Below are 19414 nucleotides of genomic sequence, written 5' to 3'. Positions count from 1 at the left end.
TGAAAGGGTGGTAGAGGCAGGAACCCTCACAACATTCAAGAAGCATTTAGATGAGCACTTGAAGCACCATAGCATACAAGGCTATGGACCAAGTGCTGGAAAATGGGATTAGAATAGACAGGGCTTGATGGCCGGCGCGGACACGATGGGCGAAGGGCCTCTTTCTGTGCTCTATAAATCTATGACTCTATGGTAGCACTCTTGCCTCTGAGGCATAAGGTTGTGGGTTCAAGTCCCACTCCAGAGACTTGAGCACAAAAATCCAGGCTGACACTCCAGTGCAGTGCTGAGGCACTGTCAGAGGTGGCGTCTTTCGGATGAGACATTATACTGAGGCCCTGTCTGCTCTCTCAGGTGGATGTAAAAGATCCCATGACACTATTTTGAGAAAGAAAGACTTGCATTTATATAGTGCTTTCATGACCAGCAGACGTCTTGAAGTGCTTTACAGCCAATGAAGTACTTTTGAGGTGTAGTCACTGTTGTAATGTGGGAAAGAGCAGGGGAAATATCCCCGGTGTCCTAGCCAATGTTTATCCCTCAATCAATGAAACAAAAGGATAATAGCAAAATATTGCGGATGCTGGAAATCTGAAATAACAACAGGAAATGCTGGATACACTCAGCAGGCCAGGCAACATCCGTAGAGAGAGAAACAGAGTTAACAAAAAGATAGATTATCTGGTCATTATCACTTTGCTGTTTGTGGGAGCTTGCTGTGCGCTATTTGACTGCCGCATCTACTACATTACAACAGTCACTACACTTCAAAAGTACTTCATTGGCTGTAAAGCACTTTGGGACGTCCGGTGGTGGTGAAAGGCGCTATAGAAATGCAAGTCTTTCTTTCTTCACTGGTCTCACCAGCGACCTCTTCTGGCTGATGGTTGATTGACAGACGATAGTCCGCGCATGCGCACAGAGAGCGGCGGTTTGGACTGAGTCCGGCACAGCGACCCCTCCCGGTCACCTCTGCGCATGCCCAGAGGACACCAACCCCCCCTCCCACACTCGGAGCTGCGCCTGCGCACTCGGATCCTGCCGGACGGGGTCGGCGCGGGCCATTCCGGGGAAAGGCCTTGGTGTCGGTTCCAGAGTCGCGATCGGTGATGCAAAGTGAGTTTTCTCCGCTCCGATTGGGTGGAGAATCGTGCGGGGTGGTGGGGGAGGGGTGGATCGGGAGAGAACAAAGTGAAATAGAAAAACCTGAGAGTCCGTGAGGCCCCGGACCGAGCGGCGTCAGTTGGACGGAGCACGTGATCTCCTCGGGGACACATGACCCGGGCCCAGGGCCTGATTGACGGGAGCTTCCGACCAGTAGGGAGCAAGCAGGGCGGGGCTGGAGGAGCGAGCCAGCGGCAAGTCCTCCAACCAATCGGGGAGCCCGAGGGCCGGGACTAGCACCGGCTGATTGTCTGATCCGCAGGGCAGCGAGTTTCTCCAGTCCCTTATTCTGGGCCCGGGGCCAGGGGAGGCTGTGGGCCTTTATTCCCCTCATTGGACAGAAGGCTCTTTAGCTCACAACACACTGGCTCAGATTTTAATAGAGACTTTTTAAATTCATCAATAAAAGCAGATAAACCCCGTGCTTCTGTGGCACAAACTTTCCAAGATTTTACAGAATCATAAAATGGTTACAGCACAGAAGGAGGCCATTCGGCCCGTCGAGCTCGTGCCGGCTCTCTGCAAGACCACTTCAGCTCGTCCCACTCCCCGCCCTTTCCCCGTAACCCTGCAAATTTCTTTACTTCAGGTACTTATCCAATTCCCTTTTGAAAGCCATGATTGAATTTGCCTCCACCTCCCTCTCAGGCAGTGCATTCCAGATCCTAACCACTCGCTGAGTAAAAAAGTTTTTCCTCATGTCACATTTGGTTCTTCTGCCAATCACCTTAAATCTGTGTCCTCTGGTTGTCGACCCTTCCACCAATGGGAACAGCTTCTCTCTACTCTGTCCTGACCCCTCATGATTTTGAACACCTCCATCAAATCTCCTCTCAACCTTCTTTGCTCTAAGGAGAACAACCCCAGCTTCTCCAGTCTATCCACATAACTGAAGTCCCTCATCCCTGGAACCATTCTTGTAAATCTTTTCTGCACCCTCTCTGAGGCCTTCACATCGTTCATAAAGTGCGGTGCCCAGAATTAGACACAATACTCCACAAGCCCAGGATCCCGTATGCTTTTTGAACCACTTTCTCAACCTGCCCTGCCACCTTCAATGATTCGTGCACACATGCCCCCAGGTCTCTCTGTTCATGCACCCACTTTAGAATTGTACCCTTTAGTTTATATTGCCTCTCCTCGATCTTCCTACCAAAATGTATCACTTCGCACTTTTCTGCGTTAAATTTCATCTCCCACGTGTCCGCCCATTCCACCAGCATGTCTATGTCCTCTTGAAGTCTATCACTATCCTCCTCACTGTTCACTTTACTTCCAAGTTTTGTGTCATCTACAAATTTTGCAACTGCCCTGTACACCCAAGTCTAAATCATTAATATATATCAAGAAAAGCAGTAGTCCTAGTACCGACCCCTGGGGAACACCACTGTATACCTTCCTCCAGTTCGAAAAACAATCGTTCACCACTACTCTCTGTTTTCTGTCACTTAGCCAATTTCATATCCATGCTGCCACTGTCCCTTTTATTCCATGGCCTTCAACTTTGCTGGCAAGCCTATTATGTGGCAGTTGTCGAACGCCTTTTGGAAATCCATGTACACCATGTCAACCACATTCCCCTCATCAATGAACCCTATCTGTTACCTCATCAAAAAACTCGATCAGAATCAGAGCGGCCGGGCCCGGCGGACGTGCGGCCAGGGCCTCGGCACCAGGAAACCCAGGGTGCAGCGCCTCCCCCATCCGAGCCGCCGCTTCCCGGTTTCTTCAGCCGGTTCCACCGATTCCGACTCAGGAAAAGGACAGGAGCCAGGCTCCCAGAATGGCCCGCAGCCCCGGGGAGCATGCGCACTCTCAGCGGGTAAATCAGTGTGTTGGCTAGAGCGGTTTCGGGGGCGCGGGGAATTGTGGGTGCTGCGGCCGCCATTAGTCAGCAGCTGTCGGGAAGAGTTTTATTGCAGGCTGACGGAAGGTAGGTCCCTGGCCACCAGTGAAGGTCTTTTTGTTGCTTCAGTTTGAGCTGGAGTGGAGATGGAGGAGAAGCTGCTGGGTTTAACCCCCAGTACTTCTGAGCCCAGGAGGACCCAACAATTTCCAATGTGAGACTGTCAAGGGAGGTGGATTCTAGGGGAGATTAGGTTGTTACACAGATACTGTCCGCACAATGTAAGATTTGTTTTAATTCATTCTTGGGATGTGGGTGTCGCTCGCAAGAGCAGCAAATATTGCCAATCCCCAGTTGCCCATTGAGAAGGGGGTGGTGGGCCGCCTTCTTGAACCGCTGCAGTCCGTGTGGTGAAGGTACTCCCACAATGTTGTTCGGTAAGGAGTTCCAGGATTATGACCCAGTGATGATGTAGCAACGGCGATATATGTCCAAGTCAGGATGGTGTGTGACATGGAGAACTTGGAAGTGATGGTGCTCCCATGCACCTTCTGCCTTTGTCCTTCTAGGTGCTGGAGGTTGCGGGTTTGGGAGGTTCTGTTAAAGTTCTGGTCGAGTTGCAGATGTATAAAGTTCCTTACCTTCTCCCCCTCCCACCTCTCTCTCTCTCCTCCCATAGAGGCCAGAGTCTTGTGTAGGCCCAGACCAGGTGGCAGATTCCCTTCCCTAAAGGACATTAGTGAACCAGTTGGGTTTTTATGACAATACGACAGCTTTCATGGTCACTTTTTTCTAGTGCCGGCCCCACAAATGACCAGATTCATTGAGCTCAATTTTACAACCTGCCTTTGTTTTCTTGTGGGTTGACTCTCACGCTTCCTGTTTTAAATTCATTTTACAGGGTATTAGAAGGGGAGGATTTGCAGACGGGAAACTCAAACCACACATCACGTCAAGATCTGACAGTCACTCGATTCACCAGGATCTGAATATCATCGGCCTTTGAATATGGAAGCAAAAAGCACCGTTCACAGCGGGGAGAAACCGTACACGTGTTCTGTGTGTGGACGAGGCTTCAACCAACCCTCTGGCCTATCAAGACACAAGCGCATTCACACTGGGGAGAGGCCGTTCACCTGCTCTGAGTGTGGGAAGGGATTCACTCAGTCATCTGACCTTCAGACACACCAGCGTGTTCACATTGGGGAGAGACCGTTCACCTGCTCTGAGTGTGGGAAGGGATTCACTCAGTCATCCAACCTGCTGACACACCAGCGAGTTCACACTGGGGAGAGGCTGTTCACCTGCTCTGAGTGTGGGACAGGATTCACTAATTCATCCAACCTGCTGATACACCAGCGAGTTCACACTGGGGAGAGGCCGTTCACCTGCCCTGAGTGTGGGAAGGGATTCACTCGCTCATCCCACCTGCTGACACACCAGCGAGTTCACACTGGGGAGAGGCCGTTCACCTGCTCTGTGTGTGGGAAGGGATTCACTGATTCATCCAACCGACTGAGACACCAACGAGTTCACACTGATGAGAGACCTTTTAACTGCCCGGACTGTGGGAAGTGCTTTAAAAGTTCCGGGGAACTGATACACCATCAACGTGTTCACACTGACGAGAGACCGTTCAGGTGCTCTCACTGCGGGACTGGGTTCAGACGATCATCTGACCTCACTGTACACCTGCGCACTCACACTGGGGAGAGGCCGTTCACCTGCTCTGTGTGTGGGAAGGGATTCACTGATTCATCCAACCTGCTGACACACCAGCGAGTTCACACTGGGGAGAGTCCGTTCACCTGCTCTGAGTGTGGGAAGGGATTCACTGATTCATCCAACCTACTGAGACACCAGCGTGTTCACACCGGGGAGAGTCCGTTCACCTGCTCTGAGTGTGGGAAGGGATTCACTCAGTCATCCCACCTGCTGACACACCAGCGAGTTCACAAGTGACTGCAGTGGTTGGATTCTGTTGTTTTTGCTGCTGTTAATCACATCCAGGACTGAACCATGTTCATTCTGACAGGTGGGGATTGTTTCTGCTGATGTTAATAACTCCGGGAACTGGGCTGGAGTTTAATATTCTGGATAGATGTCAAATAAATCAACTTTGTTTTAAACACATTGTTGTAGATTTTTGTCTTTCCCACCTGAGTGTTTAGCATCACCTGGCTGGAGCTCAGAAAGGACAATCTGGGGGAGGATCGTACGGTGGGAACAGAACTCCAGCCTGGACACAATCCTTCAGGGCCACACTGAGAGGGGCAAACGGCACTTTGGTCTTTCTTGTCTCTCTTCACTGACAGCAAAGTCCCCGTGTGGGTTAATCTGGAGGCGTGTGAGAAACGTGTCCCAGCCGCTCTCTGCTATGGTTCAGAGCTCCTAGGCATGGAACAGAAGGCTCCTTTAGGAATGTAGACAGTGTTTTTTTTTTAATGGCCTTATTAACCTGTGTTGCTACTTTTAGTGATTTGTGTATCTGTATCCCTGGATCCCTCTGCTCCTCCAGCCCATTTAGACTCTTAGGAGGAAAATTCAGTGATGCCCCCTTTGGGTCGCTAATGTCACCGGGGCTAATTTTAGCGCCCCAAAAAAGTTAGCGCCCCTGTGCATTAAATTCAGTGGTAGCGCCCCAGGCAGGAGGCAGGGTGCTACTGGAAGCACTACCAGTGAATTTCACGGTGCTTCGTGTAACAGCGCCACGCCCGTCGGCACATAGCATCGTGTCATAGCCGACCTCTCTCCCTGATTAAAGGGGAGTGGCCTAGCACTGCGCACACCGGGGCCCTGCTGGAGCACCGGGGAGCAGGGTGTTGGATCAAAAGGAACGCCGGGTGAGCGATCGCGACCAACACCCCGAAGAAGAAAGGGGAAGGGGCAGGTGCTGGCAGTCGGCCAAAATAAAAAGTTGCAGCCCGACACCTGCCCTTTAAGTGGCGTCACGCGGCCGCAGGAACGACCCCTGACCCTGTTGGACATATCGTCCGGCGATAGGTCAGCGGTCAGGACCCAAGGTTGCAGCTGGGGCGCTGCGCATGGCGATGACGTCATTGCCGGCGGTGCAGTGCCGCAGGGCGCTACCGGCTGCCGCCGCCGCTAACCTCCCGCTGAATATCACAGGAGGCACAAAGCAACCCAGTTTCACCCCCTTGTCCAAATAGTGAGTGGCCTCCTTATTCTTCCCACCAAAACACACCACCTCACACTGATCTATAGTGAAATTCATTAACACACCACCTCACACTGATCTAAAGTGAAATTCATTAACACACCACCTCACACTGATCTATAGTGAAATTCATTACACACCACCTCACACTGATCTATAGTGAAATTCATTAACACACCACCTCACATTGATCTACAGTGAAATTCATTAACACACCACCTCACACTGAACTACAGTGAAATTCAATAACACACCACCTCACACTGATCTACAGTGAAATTCATTAACACACCACCTCACACTGATCTATAGTGAAATTCATTAACACACCACCTCACCCTGATCTATAGTGAAATTCATTAACACACCACCTCACACTGATCTACAGTGAAATTCATTAACACACCACCTCACACTGATCTACAGTGAAATTCATTAACACACCACCTCACACTGAACTACAGTGAAATTCAATAACACACCACCTCACACTGATCTACAGTGAAATTCATTAACACACCACCTCACACTGAACTACAGCGAAATTCAATAACACACCACCTCACACTGATCTACAGTGAAATTCATTAACACACCACCTCACACTGATCTATAGTGAAATTCATTAACACACCACCTCACCCTGATCTATAGTGAAATTCATTAACACACCACCTCACACTGATCTACAGTGAAATTCATTAACACACCACCTCACACTGATTTATAGTTTAATTCATTAACACACCACCTCACACTGATCTATAGTGAAATTCATTAACACACCACCTCACACTGATCTATAGTGACATTCATTAACACACCACAACCCACTGATCAATAGTGAAATTCATTATCACACCACCTCACACTGCTCTACAGTGAAATTCATTAACACACCGACTCACACTGCTCTACAGTGAAATTCATTAATACACCATCTCACACTGATCTATAGTGAAATTCATTAACTCACCACCTCACACTGATCTATAGTGAAATTGATTAACACACCGCCTCACACTGATCTATAGTGAAATTCATTAACACACCACCTCACACTGATCTATAGTGAAATTCATTAACACACCACCTCACACTGATCTATAGTGATATTCATTTGCCAATTACAACCCCATGCTGAAATTCATTAATGTCTTCTTGCATTTTGTCTTCCTCAGTATTAACTCTACCTTTTTTGGTGTTATCGACAAACTTTGAAATTGTTCTTCTGATTCCCGAGTCCAAATCGTTTATGAACAACAGTGATCCCAGCACTGATCCCTGTGGAACACCACTGTACCTGAACTCTTAAATCACTCTGCTCCTCTACTCCTTTTAAAGTTTTACATAAGAACACAAGAATTAGGAGCAGGAGAGGGTCACATGGCCCCTCGAGCCTGCTCCGCCATTCAATAAGATCATGGCTGATCATCGACCTCAACTCCACTTTCCCACCCGATCCCCATATCCCTTGATTCCCCTCGAGTCCAATTATCTATATATCTATCTCAGCCTTGAATATACTCAAAGACTGAGCATTCACAGCCCTCTGGGGCAGAGAATTCTGAAGATTCACAACCCTCTGAGTGCAGAAATTCCTCCTTATCTCAGTCTTAAATGGCTGACCCCTTATCCTGAGATTATGCCCCTTAGTTCTAGACACTCCAGCAAGGGGAAACAACCTCTCAGCATCTACCCTGTCAATACCCCTCAAAATCTTGTATGTTTCAACTTAAAATGTACATTTCCCCTCATTTTTCCTCCCAAAATGTATCACTTCACATATCTCTACACTAAATTTCATCTGACCTCTCCCTGTTCAATCTACTAACCCATGTATATCACATTGAAATCACTCTTCACAGTTCCCCACACTCCCTATTGTAGTCTCATCTAGATATTTTGATCTTGTGCTCCATAAACCCACGCCCAGATCATTTGTCTATATTGAGAAGAGCAATGGTCCCAACACTGACCCTGGGGGACACCACTGTTTACATCCCTCCAGTCTGAACATCCATTAACCACTACTCTCTGTCCTTTACAAAACTTCCTATCCACGCTGCCCCACTCTCTTTAATACCGTGAGCCTTAACTTCTCCTCCCACTTTTAAAGATTTGTGTATCTGAGCCGCTTGTTTCCTACAATACAGCACTGTCAGTGACTACACTTCCAAAGTACTTCATTGGCTGTGAAGCACATTGCGATGTCCTGAGGTGGTGAAAGGTGCTATATAAATGCAAGTCTTTCTTTCTTGTAGGTTTTAGAGATATTAACATAACAAGGCTAAAATTCATTGACATCAAATGTCTGATATAATGGCCTAGAAATTCAGTATAGCCACGTTTGGGGCGCTACAGCCGGGCGGCCGCTAAAGTTTGCGCCCGGCGCAACTTAGCGCCACCTTCACCGATATTCAGTTGCATCGCCCCAAGAGGTTGCTGCTGCGCTAAAACAGGCGATGCACGACTATCATTAGGCGCTAAGCCAGCGGTCCGGGGCGATACCCCCGAGGGCGGGCGCAGCGCAGGTGCGGCGAGTTGCTGATTGAAGGCAGACACTCTGGCGTCGGCCAGCTCTTAAAGGGGGAGGGTGGATTTGTTTGGCTGCCACACCCTGCACACTGCAGCCCTGAAGCAAGGCCTGACCACTGCTGCTTGATCTGTTCAACGCCCAGGACAATGGAGAAGGCCAGGGAGAGAGCGCAGCGCTTCAGCGAGGGTGACCTGAGGGTGCTAGTTGGCGCAGTGGCGCGCAGGCACCATGTTCTGTTCCCTGAAGGTGGCAGGAGGCCGCTGCCCAGTGCCTATCGGAAAGCCTGGAGGGAGGTGTCAAACAGCGTGGTTGCCAGGACTCCTGTACAATGCCAAAGAAAGTTCAACGACCTCACTCAGGTTGTCAGGGTGAGTACCCTTTCCAGTGTCCTCCTCATCCCTGCATGTGCACCTCAGTTTATGGGCAAAGGGACCTGAAAGCCCTAATGCCCAGCCCTCATCCAGCAGCTATGGGACTGTCATGAAAATCACTTGCACATTCAGGACTTAACACACTGTCAGGGCTATTCCACCATGGGAGGCAGTGCAGACAAGATCAGGGCTTCACGCTGTCAGGGCTAGTCCACCATGGGAGGCAGTGCAGACAAGATCAGGGCTTCACACTGTCAGGGCTAGTCCACCATGGGAGGCAGTGCAGACAAGATCAGGGCTTCACACTGTCAGGGCTAGTCCACCATGGGAGGCAGTGCAGACAAGATCAGGGCTTCACACTGTCAGGGCTAGTCCACCATGGGAGGCAGTGCAGACAAGATCAGGGCTTCACACTGTCAGGGCTAGTCCACCATGGGAGGCAGTGCAGACAAGATCAGGGCTTCACACTGTCAGGGTTAGTCCACCATGGGAGGTAGTGCAGACAAGATCAGGTCTTCACGCTGTCAGGGCTAGTCCACTATGGGAGGCAGTGCAGACAAGATCAGGGCTTCACACTGTCAGGGCTAGTCCACCATGGGAGGCAGTGCAGACAAGATCAGGGCTTCACACTGTCAGGGCTAGTCCACCATGGGAAGCAGTGCAGACAAGACCAGGGCTTCACACTGTACTTAGAGGCCGTCCTTTCTCTTGCAGGGCAAGCTGGCGCACAACCGAAGGCAGCAGCGTCAGACCGGGGGAGGCCATCCTGACCTCAAACAGCTCTGCGACCTGGAGCAGCGTGTGGAGTGCATTATGTCAGGCCGGCTGATTGGCCCATCGCCAGTGGAGATGCCGGCCCTGTTGTGGGCCCCAATGGTAAGGGCATCACCTTTTTGACCTCTCTCTTTCCACTTGCGCCTCAGAACAGCATCCTTTGCCACTGTCGGACCAATGCAGTGCATAGCAGCACTCATGCCTCCCTCGCTGCCGCCCTGTCCTCACTCTAAAGCAACTCTTGTGCCTCCCTGCTTTCAGATGGTGACTCGCCAGGTGAGGAGGCGGCCCCTCAAGCTGGCACTGTGTCTGAGTCAGACATAGAGGAGGAGGAAGGGGAAGCCAGACCATCAGGGACACCCTCAGCCGAGGCAGCCCATGGCCATGATGGTGACACGTCTTCCCTGGAGGGGAGCAGGGGAGAAGGTTCGGAGGATAGTGAAGCTCCGGGGACCAGCGGGCTGCAGCAATGCGGGAGGGGTGGGGAAGCTTGGCGGCCTTCTCCCCGGAGGGTGAGTGCGGCCTCCAGTCCTGCTACGGTGAGCGCAGAGGAGGTGCGGATCCTAGCGGAAATGGGCGCCCAGGCTGAGCACAGGCACACTGAGCTCATGGCTGCAGTGGCAAGGATGCCTGACTCCATAGAGTCACTGTCAAGGAGTGTGCAGGAATTCGGGGCAGCACAGGCCAGGAGTCTGCAACAATTCAGTGCAGCACAGGCCAGGAGTCTGCAGGACTTCGCAGCAGCACAGGCTAGGAGTCAGCAGGACTTCGCTGCATCACAGGCGGCTTCTAGCCAAGTGCTCAGTCGTGCCGTGCATTCACTGGCTGGTGCCATGCAGACACAGACCAGGGCCACACGGGCACTAACTGCTGCCACCCTCGCTGGATCGGCCAGGCATTGCCAGGGCACTCGCCGCGCCGCAGCAGCCCAGCAGTCTGTGCTTCAGCAGATTGCTGCGCATGCTGCAGTGCTGGCCCGTGCGAGTGCCAATGTATCAGCCGACCAGGGAGTACCTGTGATCTGTCAGGTTGGCAGCATTCCTGCAGCCAAAACTGTCACTCCTCCATTGCAGCTGCCACCAGCCGCTGGACAGACTGCTGCTGCCCAAGCAGAGTTGGAGCAGTCAGCAGCCAGCCCCTCCAGGCCCAGAGCTGGTCCAGGCCGACCCCCAAGGGCATCTGCCGTCTCACCATCTGACCCTCAGCAGCCTTCCCCCAGCCTTGCTGCAGCCACTGGGGTCCCATTGAGGAGGAGCTGCAGGGCGGGTAGGGGCCAGTCACGGATGTGAAACGCATCACCCTCGCAGGGGAAAAAGTAGAAGGTGTGGCCAAATGTTTTGTTTTACTTGTAAAGGCCAATACTGGTGTATTTGTTTTACTTGTAAAGGCCGAGACTGGTCTATTTGTGTTTTTGGAAAGGCCGAGACTGGTCTATTTGTTTTACTTGTAAAGGCCGAGACTGGTCTATTTGTGTTTTTGGGGGGGGGTTTCTCTCCATTAGTTTGTTATGTGGGAAGGGCACAGAGGTATCATAGTAATACATTTTCTTAAATCGCACTGTCCATGCTTTCTTTTGGAAGTCCTAGTTGCCCTGCTCGGCTGAGGGCTTGTGGAGTGGCTACATTCATCTTCTGCCATTGGCACAAGCCATTCCCTGAGAGGGGGCCTAGAACCGACGTGCAATAAGCCGCCGACGGGCGGCCCTTGCACTTTCTGCCTCCCTCCTGTGCTGGTCCTCCTCCTCCTCCTCCTCCTCCTCCTCCTCTGGTGGTCCTCCAATGTCTGGTGGCAGTGGCTGAGTCCTGCGGATAGCCAGGTTGTGCAGCATGCAGCACACGACAACGAAATGGGAGACTCGCTCAGGCGAGTACTGTAGGGCTCCTCCGGAACAATCCAGACAGCGGAACCGTTGCTTCAGGACGCTGATTGTTTGCTCAATGATGTTCCTGGTTGCTTGATGGCTGTCATTGCATCCCTCTTCAGCAGGGGTGCTGGGTGCACGGAGCGGGGTCATCAGCCAGGTGCACAAAGGATAGCCTTTGTCCCCGAGAAGCCATCCTCGTGGGTGAGGCTGGGCCTCGAACATGTCTGCCACAGAAGTCTGGCGCAGGATGAAGGCATCGTGGCTGCTGCCTGGAAAGCGGGCATTGACAGCTAGGATGAGCTGCCTGTGGTCACACACCAACTGCACGTTGAGCAAATGGTAGCCCTTCCGGTTGCGGTAATCCTCGGCATTCTCCAGAGGTGCCCGCAAAGCCACATGCATGCAGTCAATCGCGCCCTGCACCATGGGGAAGCCTGCTAATGCTGCAAAGCCCATTGCACGCTGTTGCTGCTTGTCAACGGTCATGGAGAAGGAGATGAACTGACGTCTCCTTCTGAAAAGGGCATTGGTCACCTGGCGGATGCAGCAATGTACCGCAAACTGGGAGATGTTGGAAATGTCCCCAGTAGCGGATTGGAAGGAGCCGGTGGCATAGAAGTTGAGAGACACCGTCACCTTCACTGCCACCGACAGAGACGTCCTGCTCCTCAGCTGTGGCTGCAGATCTCCGCAAAGCAGGTGGCAGATCTCAGTGACCACCGCCCTTCTGAATCGCAGCCTCCGAACACACTGCTCCTCAGACATGTTCAGATATGAGAACTGCTGGCGGTATACCCTGGGTGGGTAAGGCCTCCTTTGCCGATGCCTGTTGCCCCTTCTCCGTCTGGCCATGACTGGCACTCTCTCACGGCGTCTCTGAGCCCTTTGAATGCAATGGAGAAGCCCAACGTTTCCACCCATTGCAGCCCCCATTATATGTTTCCAATCAATGCTATGGCTCTGAAGTTAAAGACAAGTGCAAAGCTGTGGCCTGAAGCCACAAGTACCTGTGCGAGTGTTGAGCCAAACCAGAAACCTCTCTACCTTTGTCTCTCTCCAAAGATCCGTCTCTCACAAAGAAGGAGTGGTGCAAAATGGCTGCCATTTATACTGCAGGAGGAGTGCCCTTTAATTAGCGCCCCCCGCGCCCCGCAGCGACTGGGAACCGTTCCCCTCTACCAGTCGCTAGGGGCGCCAGGCGCACAATAGGCCGGCGCCACTGAATTTCCGGTTTGGGGCGCACAAAGGGCGTTGCACCATGAAATGACGTCAGGATATGCGCGCGCAGCTGAGCATGCGCAAAGGCTTTGCGCCGCCGCTAAATCTTAACTGAAGTTCGCGAGAGGCGCAGATCGCACTGCGCCCGGGCGCTAGCCGCTTAGTACCCCACATCTCCTCCTCCTAAGGCGCTAGCGGCTGGCGCAAACCACTGAATTTCTAGGCCAATGTGTATTATGGGAAAGAGAAGTTTAGTCTGAGTTAGAAATTCAAACAGGTGTTTCACTGCAGACAGGTCGCTATGGCAACACTGATAAGACATTCCATTCACTGAATTGACTGGTTGGAATCTGTAATCAGATCAGGGGAAAGAACAGAGTTTGTCTGTTATTAAACACAATATAAGCTCAAAGCAGAGTGAGTAGTAGAATAGATTAAATTATAATGTGTGCTGTTCATACATATAATTGTGAAACTATAAGAAATAACATAATTAACAGAAGGCATGTTAGTTTAGGGATGATGAGAACATTACTGAAGAAAAGTAACTGTTGGGGACCAGAGAATGTGCCCTTGTAAATCACAGATTAGTGAACTTCCAGCTGTCTTTTCCTCGCTTCCTGCCAAAACCCAGCAGAGAAGACAAAGAGTCAGGTGCCAGAGATGGATCAGTGCAGGGTATAAAAGTGAGGGGATACTGATGTAAGGGGGCAATCGGGACTGGAGAACAAACTCAGGGCACCTGAGGTTCCATCCAGTGGGCTGACCTCGTGTAATGTTAGTGAGAGTGGTATACAGACCTCCAAACAATAATGCGGAGGTTGGGGATGGCATTAAATGGGAAATTAGAGACGCGTGCAATAAGGGCACAGCTGTTATCATGGGTGACTTTACCTGACCCTCCACCGACCCCACCCGACCCTCCACTGGCCCCACCCAACCTTCCCCCGACCCCGGCCCCACCCGACACCCCAACCGACACTGACCCAACCCGGCCCTCCACTGACCCCACCCGATCCCACCCAACCCTCCACTGACCCCGGCCCACCCGACCCTCCACTAACCCCGGCCCACCCGACCCTCCACCGACCCCGGCCTACCCGACCCCACCCAACCCTCCACCGACCCCACCCGACACTCCACCGCCACCAGCCGACCCGACCCTCCACCGACCCCGACTCCACCCGACCCTCCCCCAGCCCCACCTGATCCTCAACTGACACCAGCCCCACCCGACCCGACTCCACTGACCCCGACCCTGACCCCACCCAACCCTCCACCAACCCCGACCCCACCCGACCCAACCCAACCCCGGCCCTACATGACCCCAACCCCACCCAACCCTCCACCGACCCCGGCCCCACCCGACCCTCCACCGACCCTCCACTGACCCTGGCCCCACCGGAACCCAGCCCCACCCAACCCTTCACCGACCCCGACCCCATCCGACCCTCCACCAACCCCGACCTCACCCGACCCTTCACCGACCCCACCCGACCCTCCACCGACCCCAACCCCAGCCGACCTTCCACCGAACCTGGCCCCACCCGACCCTCCACCAACCGCCGGCCCCACCCGACCCTCCCCCGGCCCCACCCAACCCTCCACCGACCCCGGCCGCACCCGACCCTCGACCGACCCCAGCCCCACCCGACACTCCACCGACCCCGGCCCCACCCAACCTGACCCCGACCCCGGCCGCACCCGACCCTCCAACGACCCTGGCCCCACCCGACCCTCCACCGACCCCACCCGACCCTCCACCGACCCGGGCCCCACCTGACCCTCCACCGACCCCGGCCCCACACGACCCTCCACCGGCCCCACCTGACCCTCCCCAGGCCCCACCCGACCCTCCTCCGGCCCCACCTGACCCTGGCCCCACCCGATCCGACCCTGACCCCACCCGACCCTCCACCAACCCCGGCCCCACCCGACCCGACCCTGGCCCCACCCGACCGTCCACCGACTCTGACCCCACCCGACCCTCCACCGACCCCGACCCCACCCGACCCTCCACCGACCCCGACCCCACCCGACCCTCCACCGACCCCAGCCCCACCTTCCACTGACCCCAACCCCGGCCCCGACCCAACCTCGAACCCTGCCCCACCCGACCCGGCCCTCCACCGACGGGGAAAACCGAGTTATTAATTTCCTGAAATACTTTGTGATTGCTGTAATATCCGGGAGAGAAAATTATATCATTGATTCAGTTTGTTTCTCTCTCTCTGTTTGTGTTTATACTAAGCAACAATAATCTGGGAGATTTACAGTCTGCAGCTCTGAGGAACCTGGACTGTAAAATACAGACACTGCAGTAAGTACCAGACTGTGTGAGATTGTGTTTACAATAACTGGATGTCTGACACTGCACATTATTATTAGTATCAGTAATAGTGTTATTAATAAACTCTGGGGATTTACTCTGATTCCTATTATTTCTCTCTCTGATCCCCAGTCTATGGTCTATCGGTCTCACAGATTCTTGTACCGAGGATCTCGCCTCCGCTCTCAGTACAAACCGCTCACTGATGGATCTGAGCCTGAGTGATAATAAACTGGGAGATTCAGGAGTGAAACTAGTGTCTGCGGCTTTGAGGATCCCGGACTGTAAAATACAGAAACTGCAGTAAGTACCAGACTGTGTGAGATAGTGTTTATAATAACTGGATGTCTGACACTGCACATTATTAGTAGTATCAGTAATAGTGTTATTAATAAACTCTGGGGATTTACTCTGATTCCTGTTATTTCTCTCTCTGATCCCCAGTCTGAGTCGTGTCGGTCTCACAGATTCTTGTACTGAGGATCTCACCTCCGCTCTCAGTACAAACCGCTCACTGAGGATTCTGACCCTGGGATCAAACTCCTTCACAGACCGATCTGTCCCCGCTCTCCGCCGCCTCATACTGACCTGCAGGAGTCTGGAGTGGATCGGGTGAGTGTTTGTGTTAATGTTTAATGCAATAAATAAAATATCAATGGGATTCAGTCACTTTTCTGAGTAATATTTGTCTGTAATTATTATTGAAGTATTAACCCCTGTCTTGCGGTTGTTTACACTGATGTTCAATCTGTTTATTTCCTGTTTAATCTTTAATCTGTTTCAGGCTGTGGAGGAATCAGTTCAGTTCATCTGGAGAGAGACTCCTGTGTGCGCTGCAGGAAACAAGACCCGGACTGAGTGTGTCTGTGTGAACATTCCAATTGATGACGTCACTGCTCCCATTGTGTGACCATTACAATTGATGACGTCACTGCTCCCATTGTGTGAGCATTACAATTGATGACATCGCTGCTCCCATTGTGTGACCATTACAATTGATGATGTCACTGCTCCCATTGTGTGACCATTACAATTGATGACATCGCTGCTCCCATTGTGTGACCATTACAATTGATGATGTCACTGCTCCCATTGTGTGACCATTACAATTGGTGACGTCACTGCTCCCATTGTGTGGGAGCAGTGTCTGGCCCTTAACACCAAGAAAACAAAAGAAATCATTGTGGACTTCAGGAAGTCCAAAGGCGGAAGTCACACCCCCATCCACATCAATGGGGCGGAGGTGGAAAGGGTGGACAGCTTTAAGTTCCTCGGAGTCCACATCACGGAAGACCTCTCCTGGTCCCTCAACACCTCCTCTCTGGTGAAGAAGGCCCAGCAGCGCCTATATTTCCTAAGGAGGCTGAAGGGATGTAATCTGTCACCCCTGATCCTCTCTAACTTTTACTGCTGCATTATAGAGCGCATCCTGACAAACTGTATCACAGTATGGTATGGCAGCTGTAGCTACTATGACCGGAAAGCCCTGCAGCGGGTAGTCAAAACTGCCCAACGCATTACCGGCACCCGGCTACCGACCATAGAGCACATATACCAGAAACGCTGCCTACGGAGGTCACGGTCCATCATCAAAGACCCTACCCACCCCAGCCACAGTCTGTTCACCCTCCTGCCATCTGGGAGACACTACAGATGCATTCGCACCCGTACGACCAGATTTAGGAACAGCTTCTTTCCCAGGGCTGTCATCCTACTGAACTCCACAAATAAACTCTAAAGCCTGCACATCTGCCAATGCACTTTATTATGGTTATATTTATGTTAATATACTACAAGCCAAATGTATGTTGAATGTTTAAATGTCTTAATCCAAATGTACACTCTCGGGAGCCGCAAGCCTACATTTCGTTGTACTGCACTTGTGCACTAACAATGACAATAAAAGTTGATTTGATTTGATTTGATTACAATTGATGATGTCACTGCTCCCATTGTGTGAACATTACAATTGATGCCATCACTGCTCCCCTTGTGTGAACATTACAATTGATGACGTCACTGCTCCCATTGTGTGAACATTACAATTGATGACGTCACTGCTCCCATTGTGTGAACATTACAATTGATGACGTCACTGCTCCCATTGTGTGAACATTACAATTGATGACGTCACTGCTCCCATTGTGTGAACATTACAATTGATGATGTCACTGCTCCCATTGTGTGAACATTACAATTGATGCCATCACTGCTCCCATTGTGTGAACATTACAATTGATGACGTCACTGCTCCCATTGTGTGAACATTACAATTGATGCCATCACTGCTCCCATTGTGTGAACATTACAATTGATGACGTCACTGCTCCCATTGTGTGAACATTACAATTGATGATGTCACTGCTCCCATTGTGTGAACATTACAATTGATGCCATCACTGCTCCCATTGTGTGAACATTACAATTGATGACGTCACTGCTCCCATTGTGTGAACATTACAATTGATGACGTCACTGCTCCCATTGTGTGAACATTACAATTGATGATGTCACTGCTCCCATTGTGTGACCATTACAATTGATGACGTCACTGCTCCCATTGTGTGACCATTACAATTGATGACGTCACTGCTCCCATTGTGTGACCATTACAATTGATGATGTCACTGCTCCCATTGTGTGAACATTACAATTGATGATGTCACTGCTCCCATTGTGTGAACATTACAATTGATGACGTCACTGCTCCCATTGTGTGACCATTTCAGGCCGTTGATTTGATTTTAATTTAATTTAAGGGTTTCCAGCTCGAGCTGATTGCGTCATCTCCCATTGTGAGGTCAGAGGCCCAGCCACAGGGTCACATGACTCCACTGCTCCCAGGCTGCACCCCTTTCAAAATGGATGTGTGAGTGTGAGTGTCTGCAAATTGCAGAGTCTGTGCGAGTGTGTCTGTATGTGAGTGAGTGTCTGTGTCTGCAAATTGTAGAGTCTATGCGAGTGTGTCTGTATGTGAGCGAGTGTCTGTGTGTCTGCAAATTGTAGAGTCTGTGTGAGTGTGTCTGTATGTGAGTGGGTGTCTGTCATCGATGACGAAGTCCAACACCACCTTCAGTGTGCCAGTGCAGCCTTCGGTCGCCTGAGGAAGAGAGTGTTTGAAGACCAGGACCTCAAACCCGGCACTAAGCTCATGGTCTACAGAGCAGCAGTGATACCCACCCTGCTGTATGACTCAGAGACATGGACCATGTACAGCAGGCACCTCAAAGCACTGGAGAGGTACCACCAACGCTGCCTCCGCAAGGTCCTGCAAATCCATTGGCAGGATAGACGCACCAACATCAGTGTTCTTGCTCAGGCCAACATCCCCAGCAGTGAAGTTTTGACCACGCTGGATCAGCTCCGATGGACGGGTCACATTGTCCGCATGCCCGAAACGAGACTCCCAATACAAGCGCTCTACTCGGAGCTCCGGCACAGCAAGAGAGCCCCAGGTGGGCAGTGGAAACGCTTCAAGGACACCCTCAAAACCTCCTTGAAAAAGTGTAACATCCCCACTGACACCTGGGAATCCCTGGCCCAAGACCGCACAAAGTCAAGGAGAAGCATCCGGGAATGCGCCGAACACCTCGAGTCTCTTCGCCGGGAGCAAGCGGAAGCCAAGCACAGGCAGCGCAAGGAGCGCACATCAACCCAAGCACCCCACCCACCCGCCCCTTCAACCACCATCTGCCCCACCTGTGACAGAGACTGTCGGTCCCACATTGGACTCATCAGTCACCTGAGAACTCATTTTTAATGTGGAAGCAAGTCATCCTCGGTTCCGAGGGACTGCCTAAGAAGAAGAAGAGTGTGTCTGCAAATTGCAGATTCTGTGTGAGTGTGTGTGTGCGTGGGTGTCTATGTGTCTGCAAATTGTAGAGTCTGTGTGAGTGTGTCTGTATGTGAGTGGGTGTCTATGTGTCTGCAAATTGTAGAGTCTGTGTGAGTGTGTCTGTATGTGAGTGGGTGTCTGTGTGTCTGCAAATTGCAGAGTCTGTGTGAGTGTGTCTGTATGTGAGTGGGTGTCTGTGTGTCTGTAAATTGCAGAGTCTGTGTGAGTGTGTCTGTATGTGAGTGGGTGTCTGTGTGTCTGCAAATTGCAGAGTCTGTGTGAGTGTGTCTGTATGT

General features: G+C 51.7%; 2 protein-coding genes across 2 annotated transcripts in view; both read left to right on the top strand.

Annotated features, from left to right (window-relative positions):
• Positions 1-3840: 3840 nt before the first annotated feature.
• LOC147093404 (uncharacterized) overlaps positions 3841-19414 on the top strand; it is an 85090-nt gene continuing 69516 nt past the window's right edge. Inside the window, exon 1 of the mRNA XM_085974206.1 lies at positions 3841-4960. Within this exon, the coding sequence (XP_085830332.1) occupies positions 4019-4960 (942 nt within the window). The 5' untranslated portion in view covers positions 3841-4018. The remainder of the gene's footprint in view (positions 4961-19414) is intronic.
• Positions 13474-17193, top strand: LOC147093406 (NACHT, LRR and PYD domains-containing protein 3-like). Its single transcript, XM_085974153.1, has 4 exons — positions 13474-13529; positions 15416-15586; positions 15728-15895; positions 16068-17193. The coding sequence occupies exons 1-4, from the start codon at positions 13474-13476 to the stop codon at positions 16153-16155; spliced, it is 483 nt and encodes a 160-aa protein (XP_085830279.1). The 3' UTR covers positions 16156-17193.

The sequence above is a fragment of the Somniosus microcephalus genome, unplaced genomic scaffold, assembly GCF_052327205.1.
Source record: "Somniosus microcephalus isolate GS21.2 unplaced genomic scaffold, FLI_Smic_1.0 unresolved_chr1, whole genome shotgun sequence".
Taxonomy (NCBI): Eukaryota; Metazoa; Chordata; class Chondrichthyes; order Squaliformes; family Somniosidae; genus Somniosus; species Somniosus microcephalus.
Note: the sequence above shows the minus strand (reverse complement) of the source record. Positions and strands in the feature narration are given on the sequence as shown.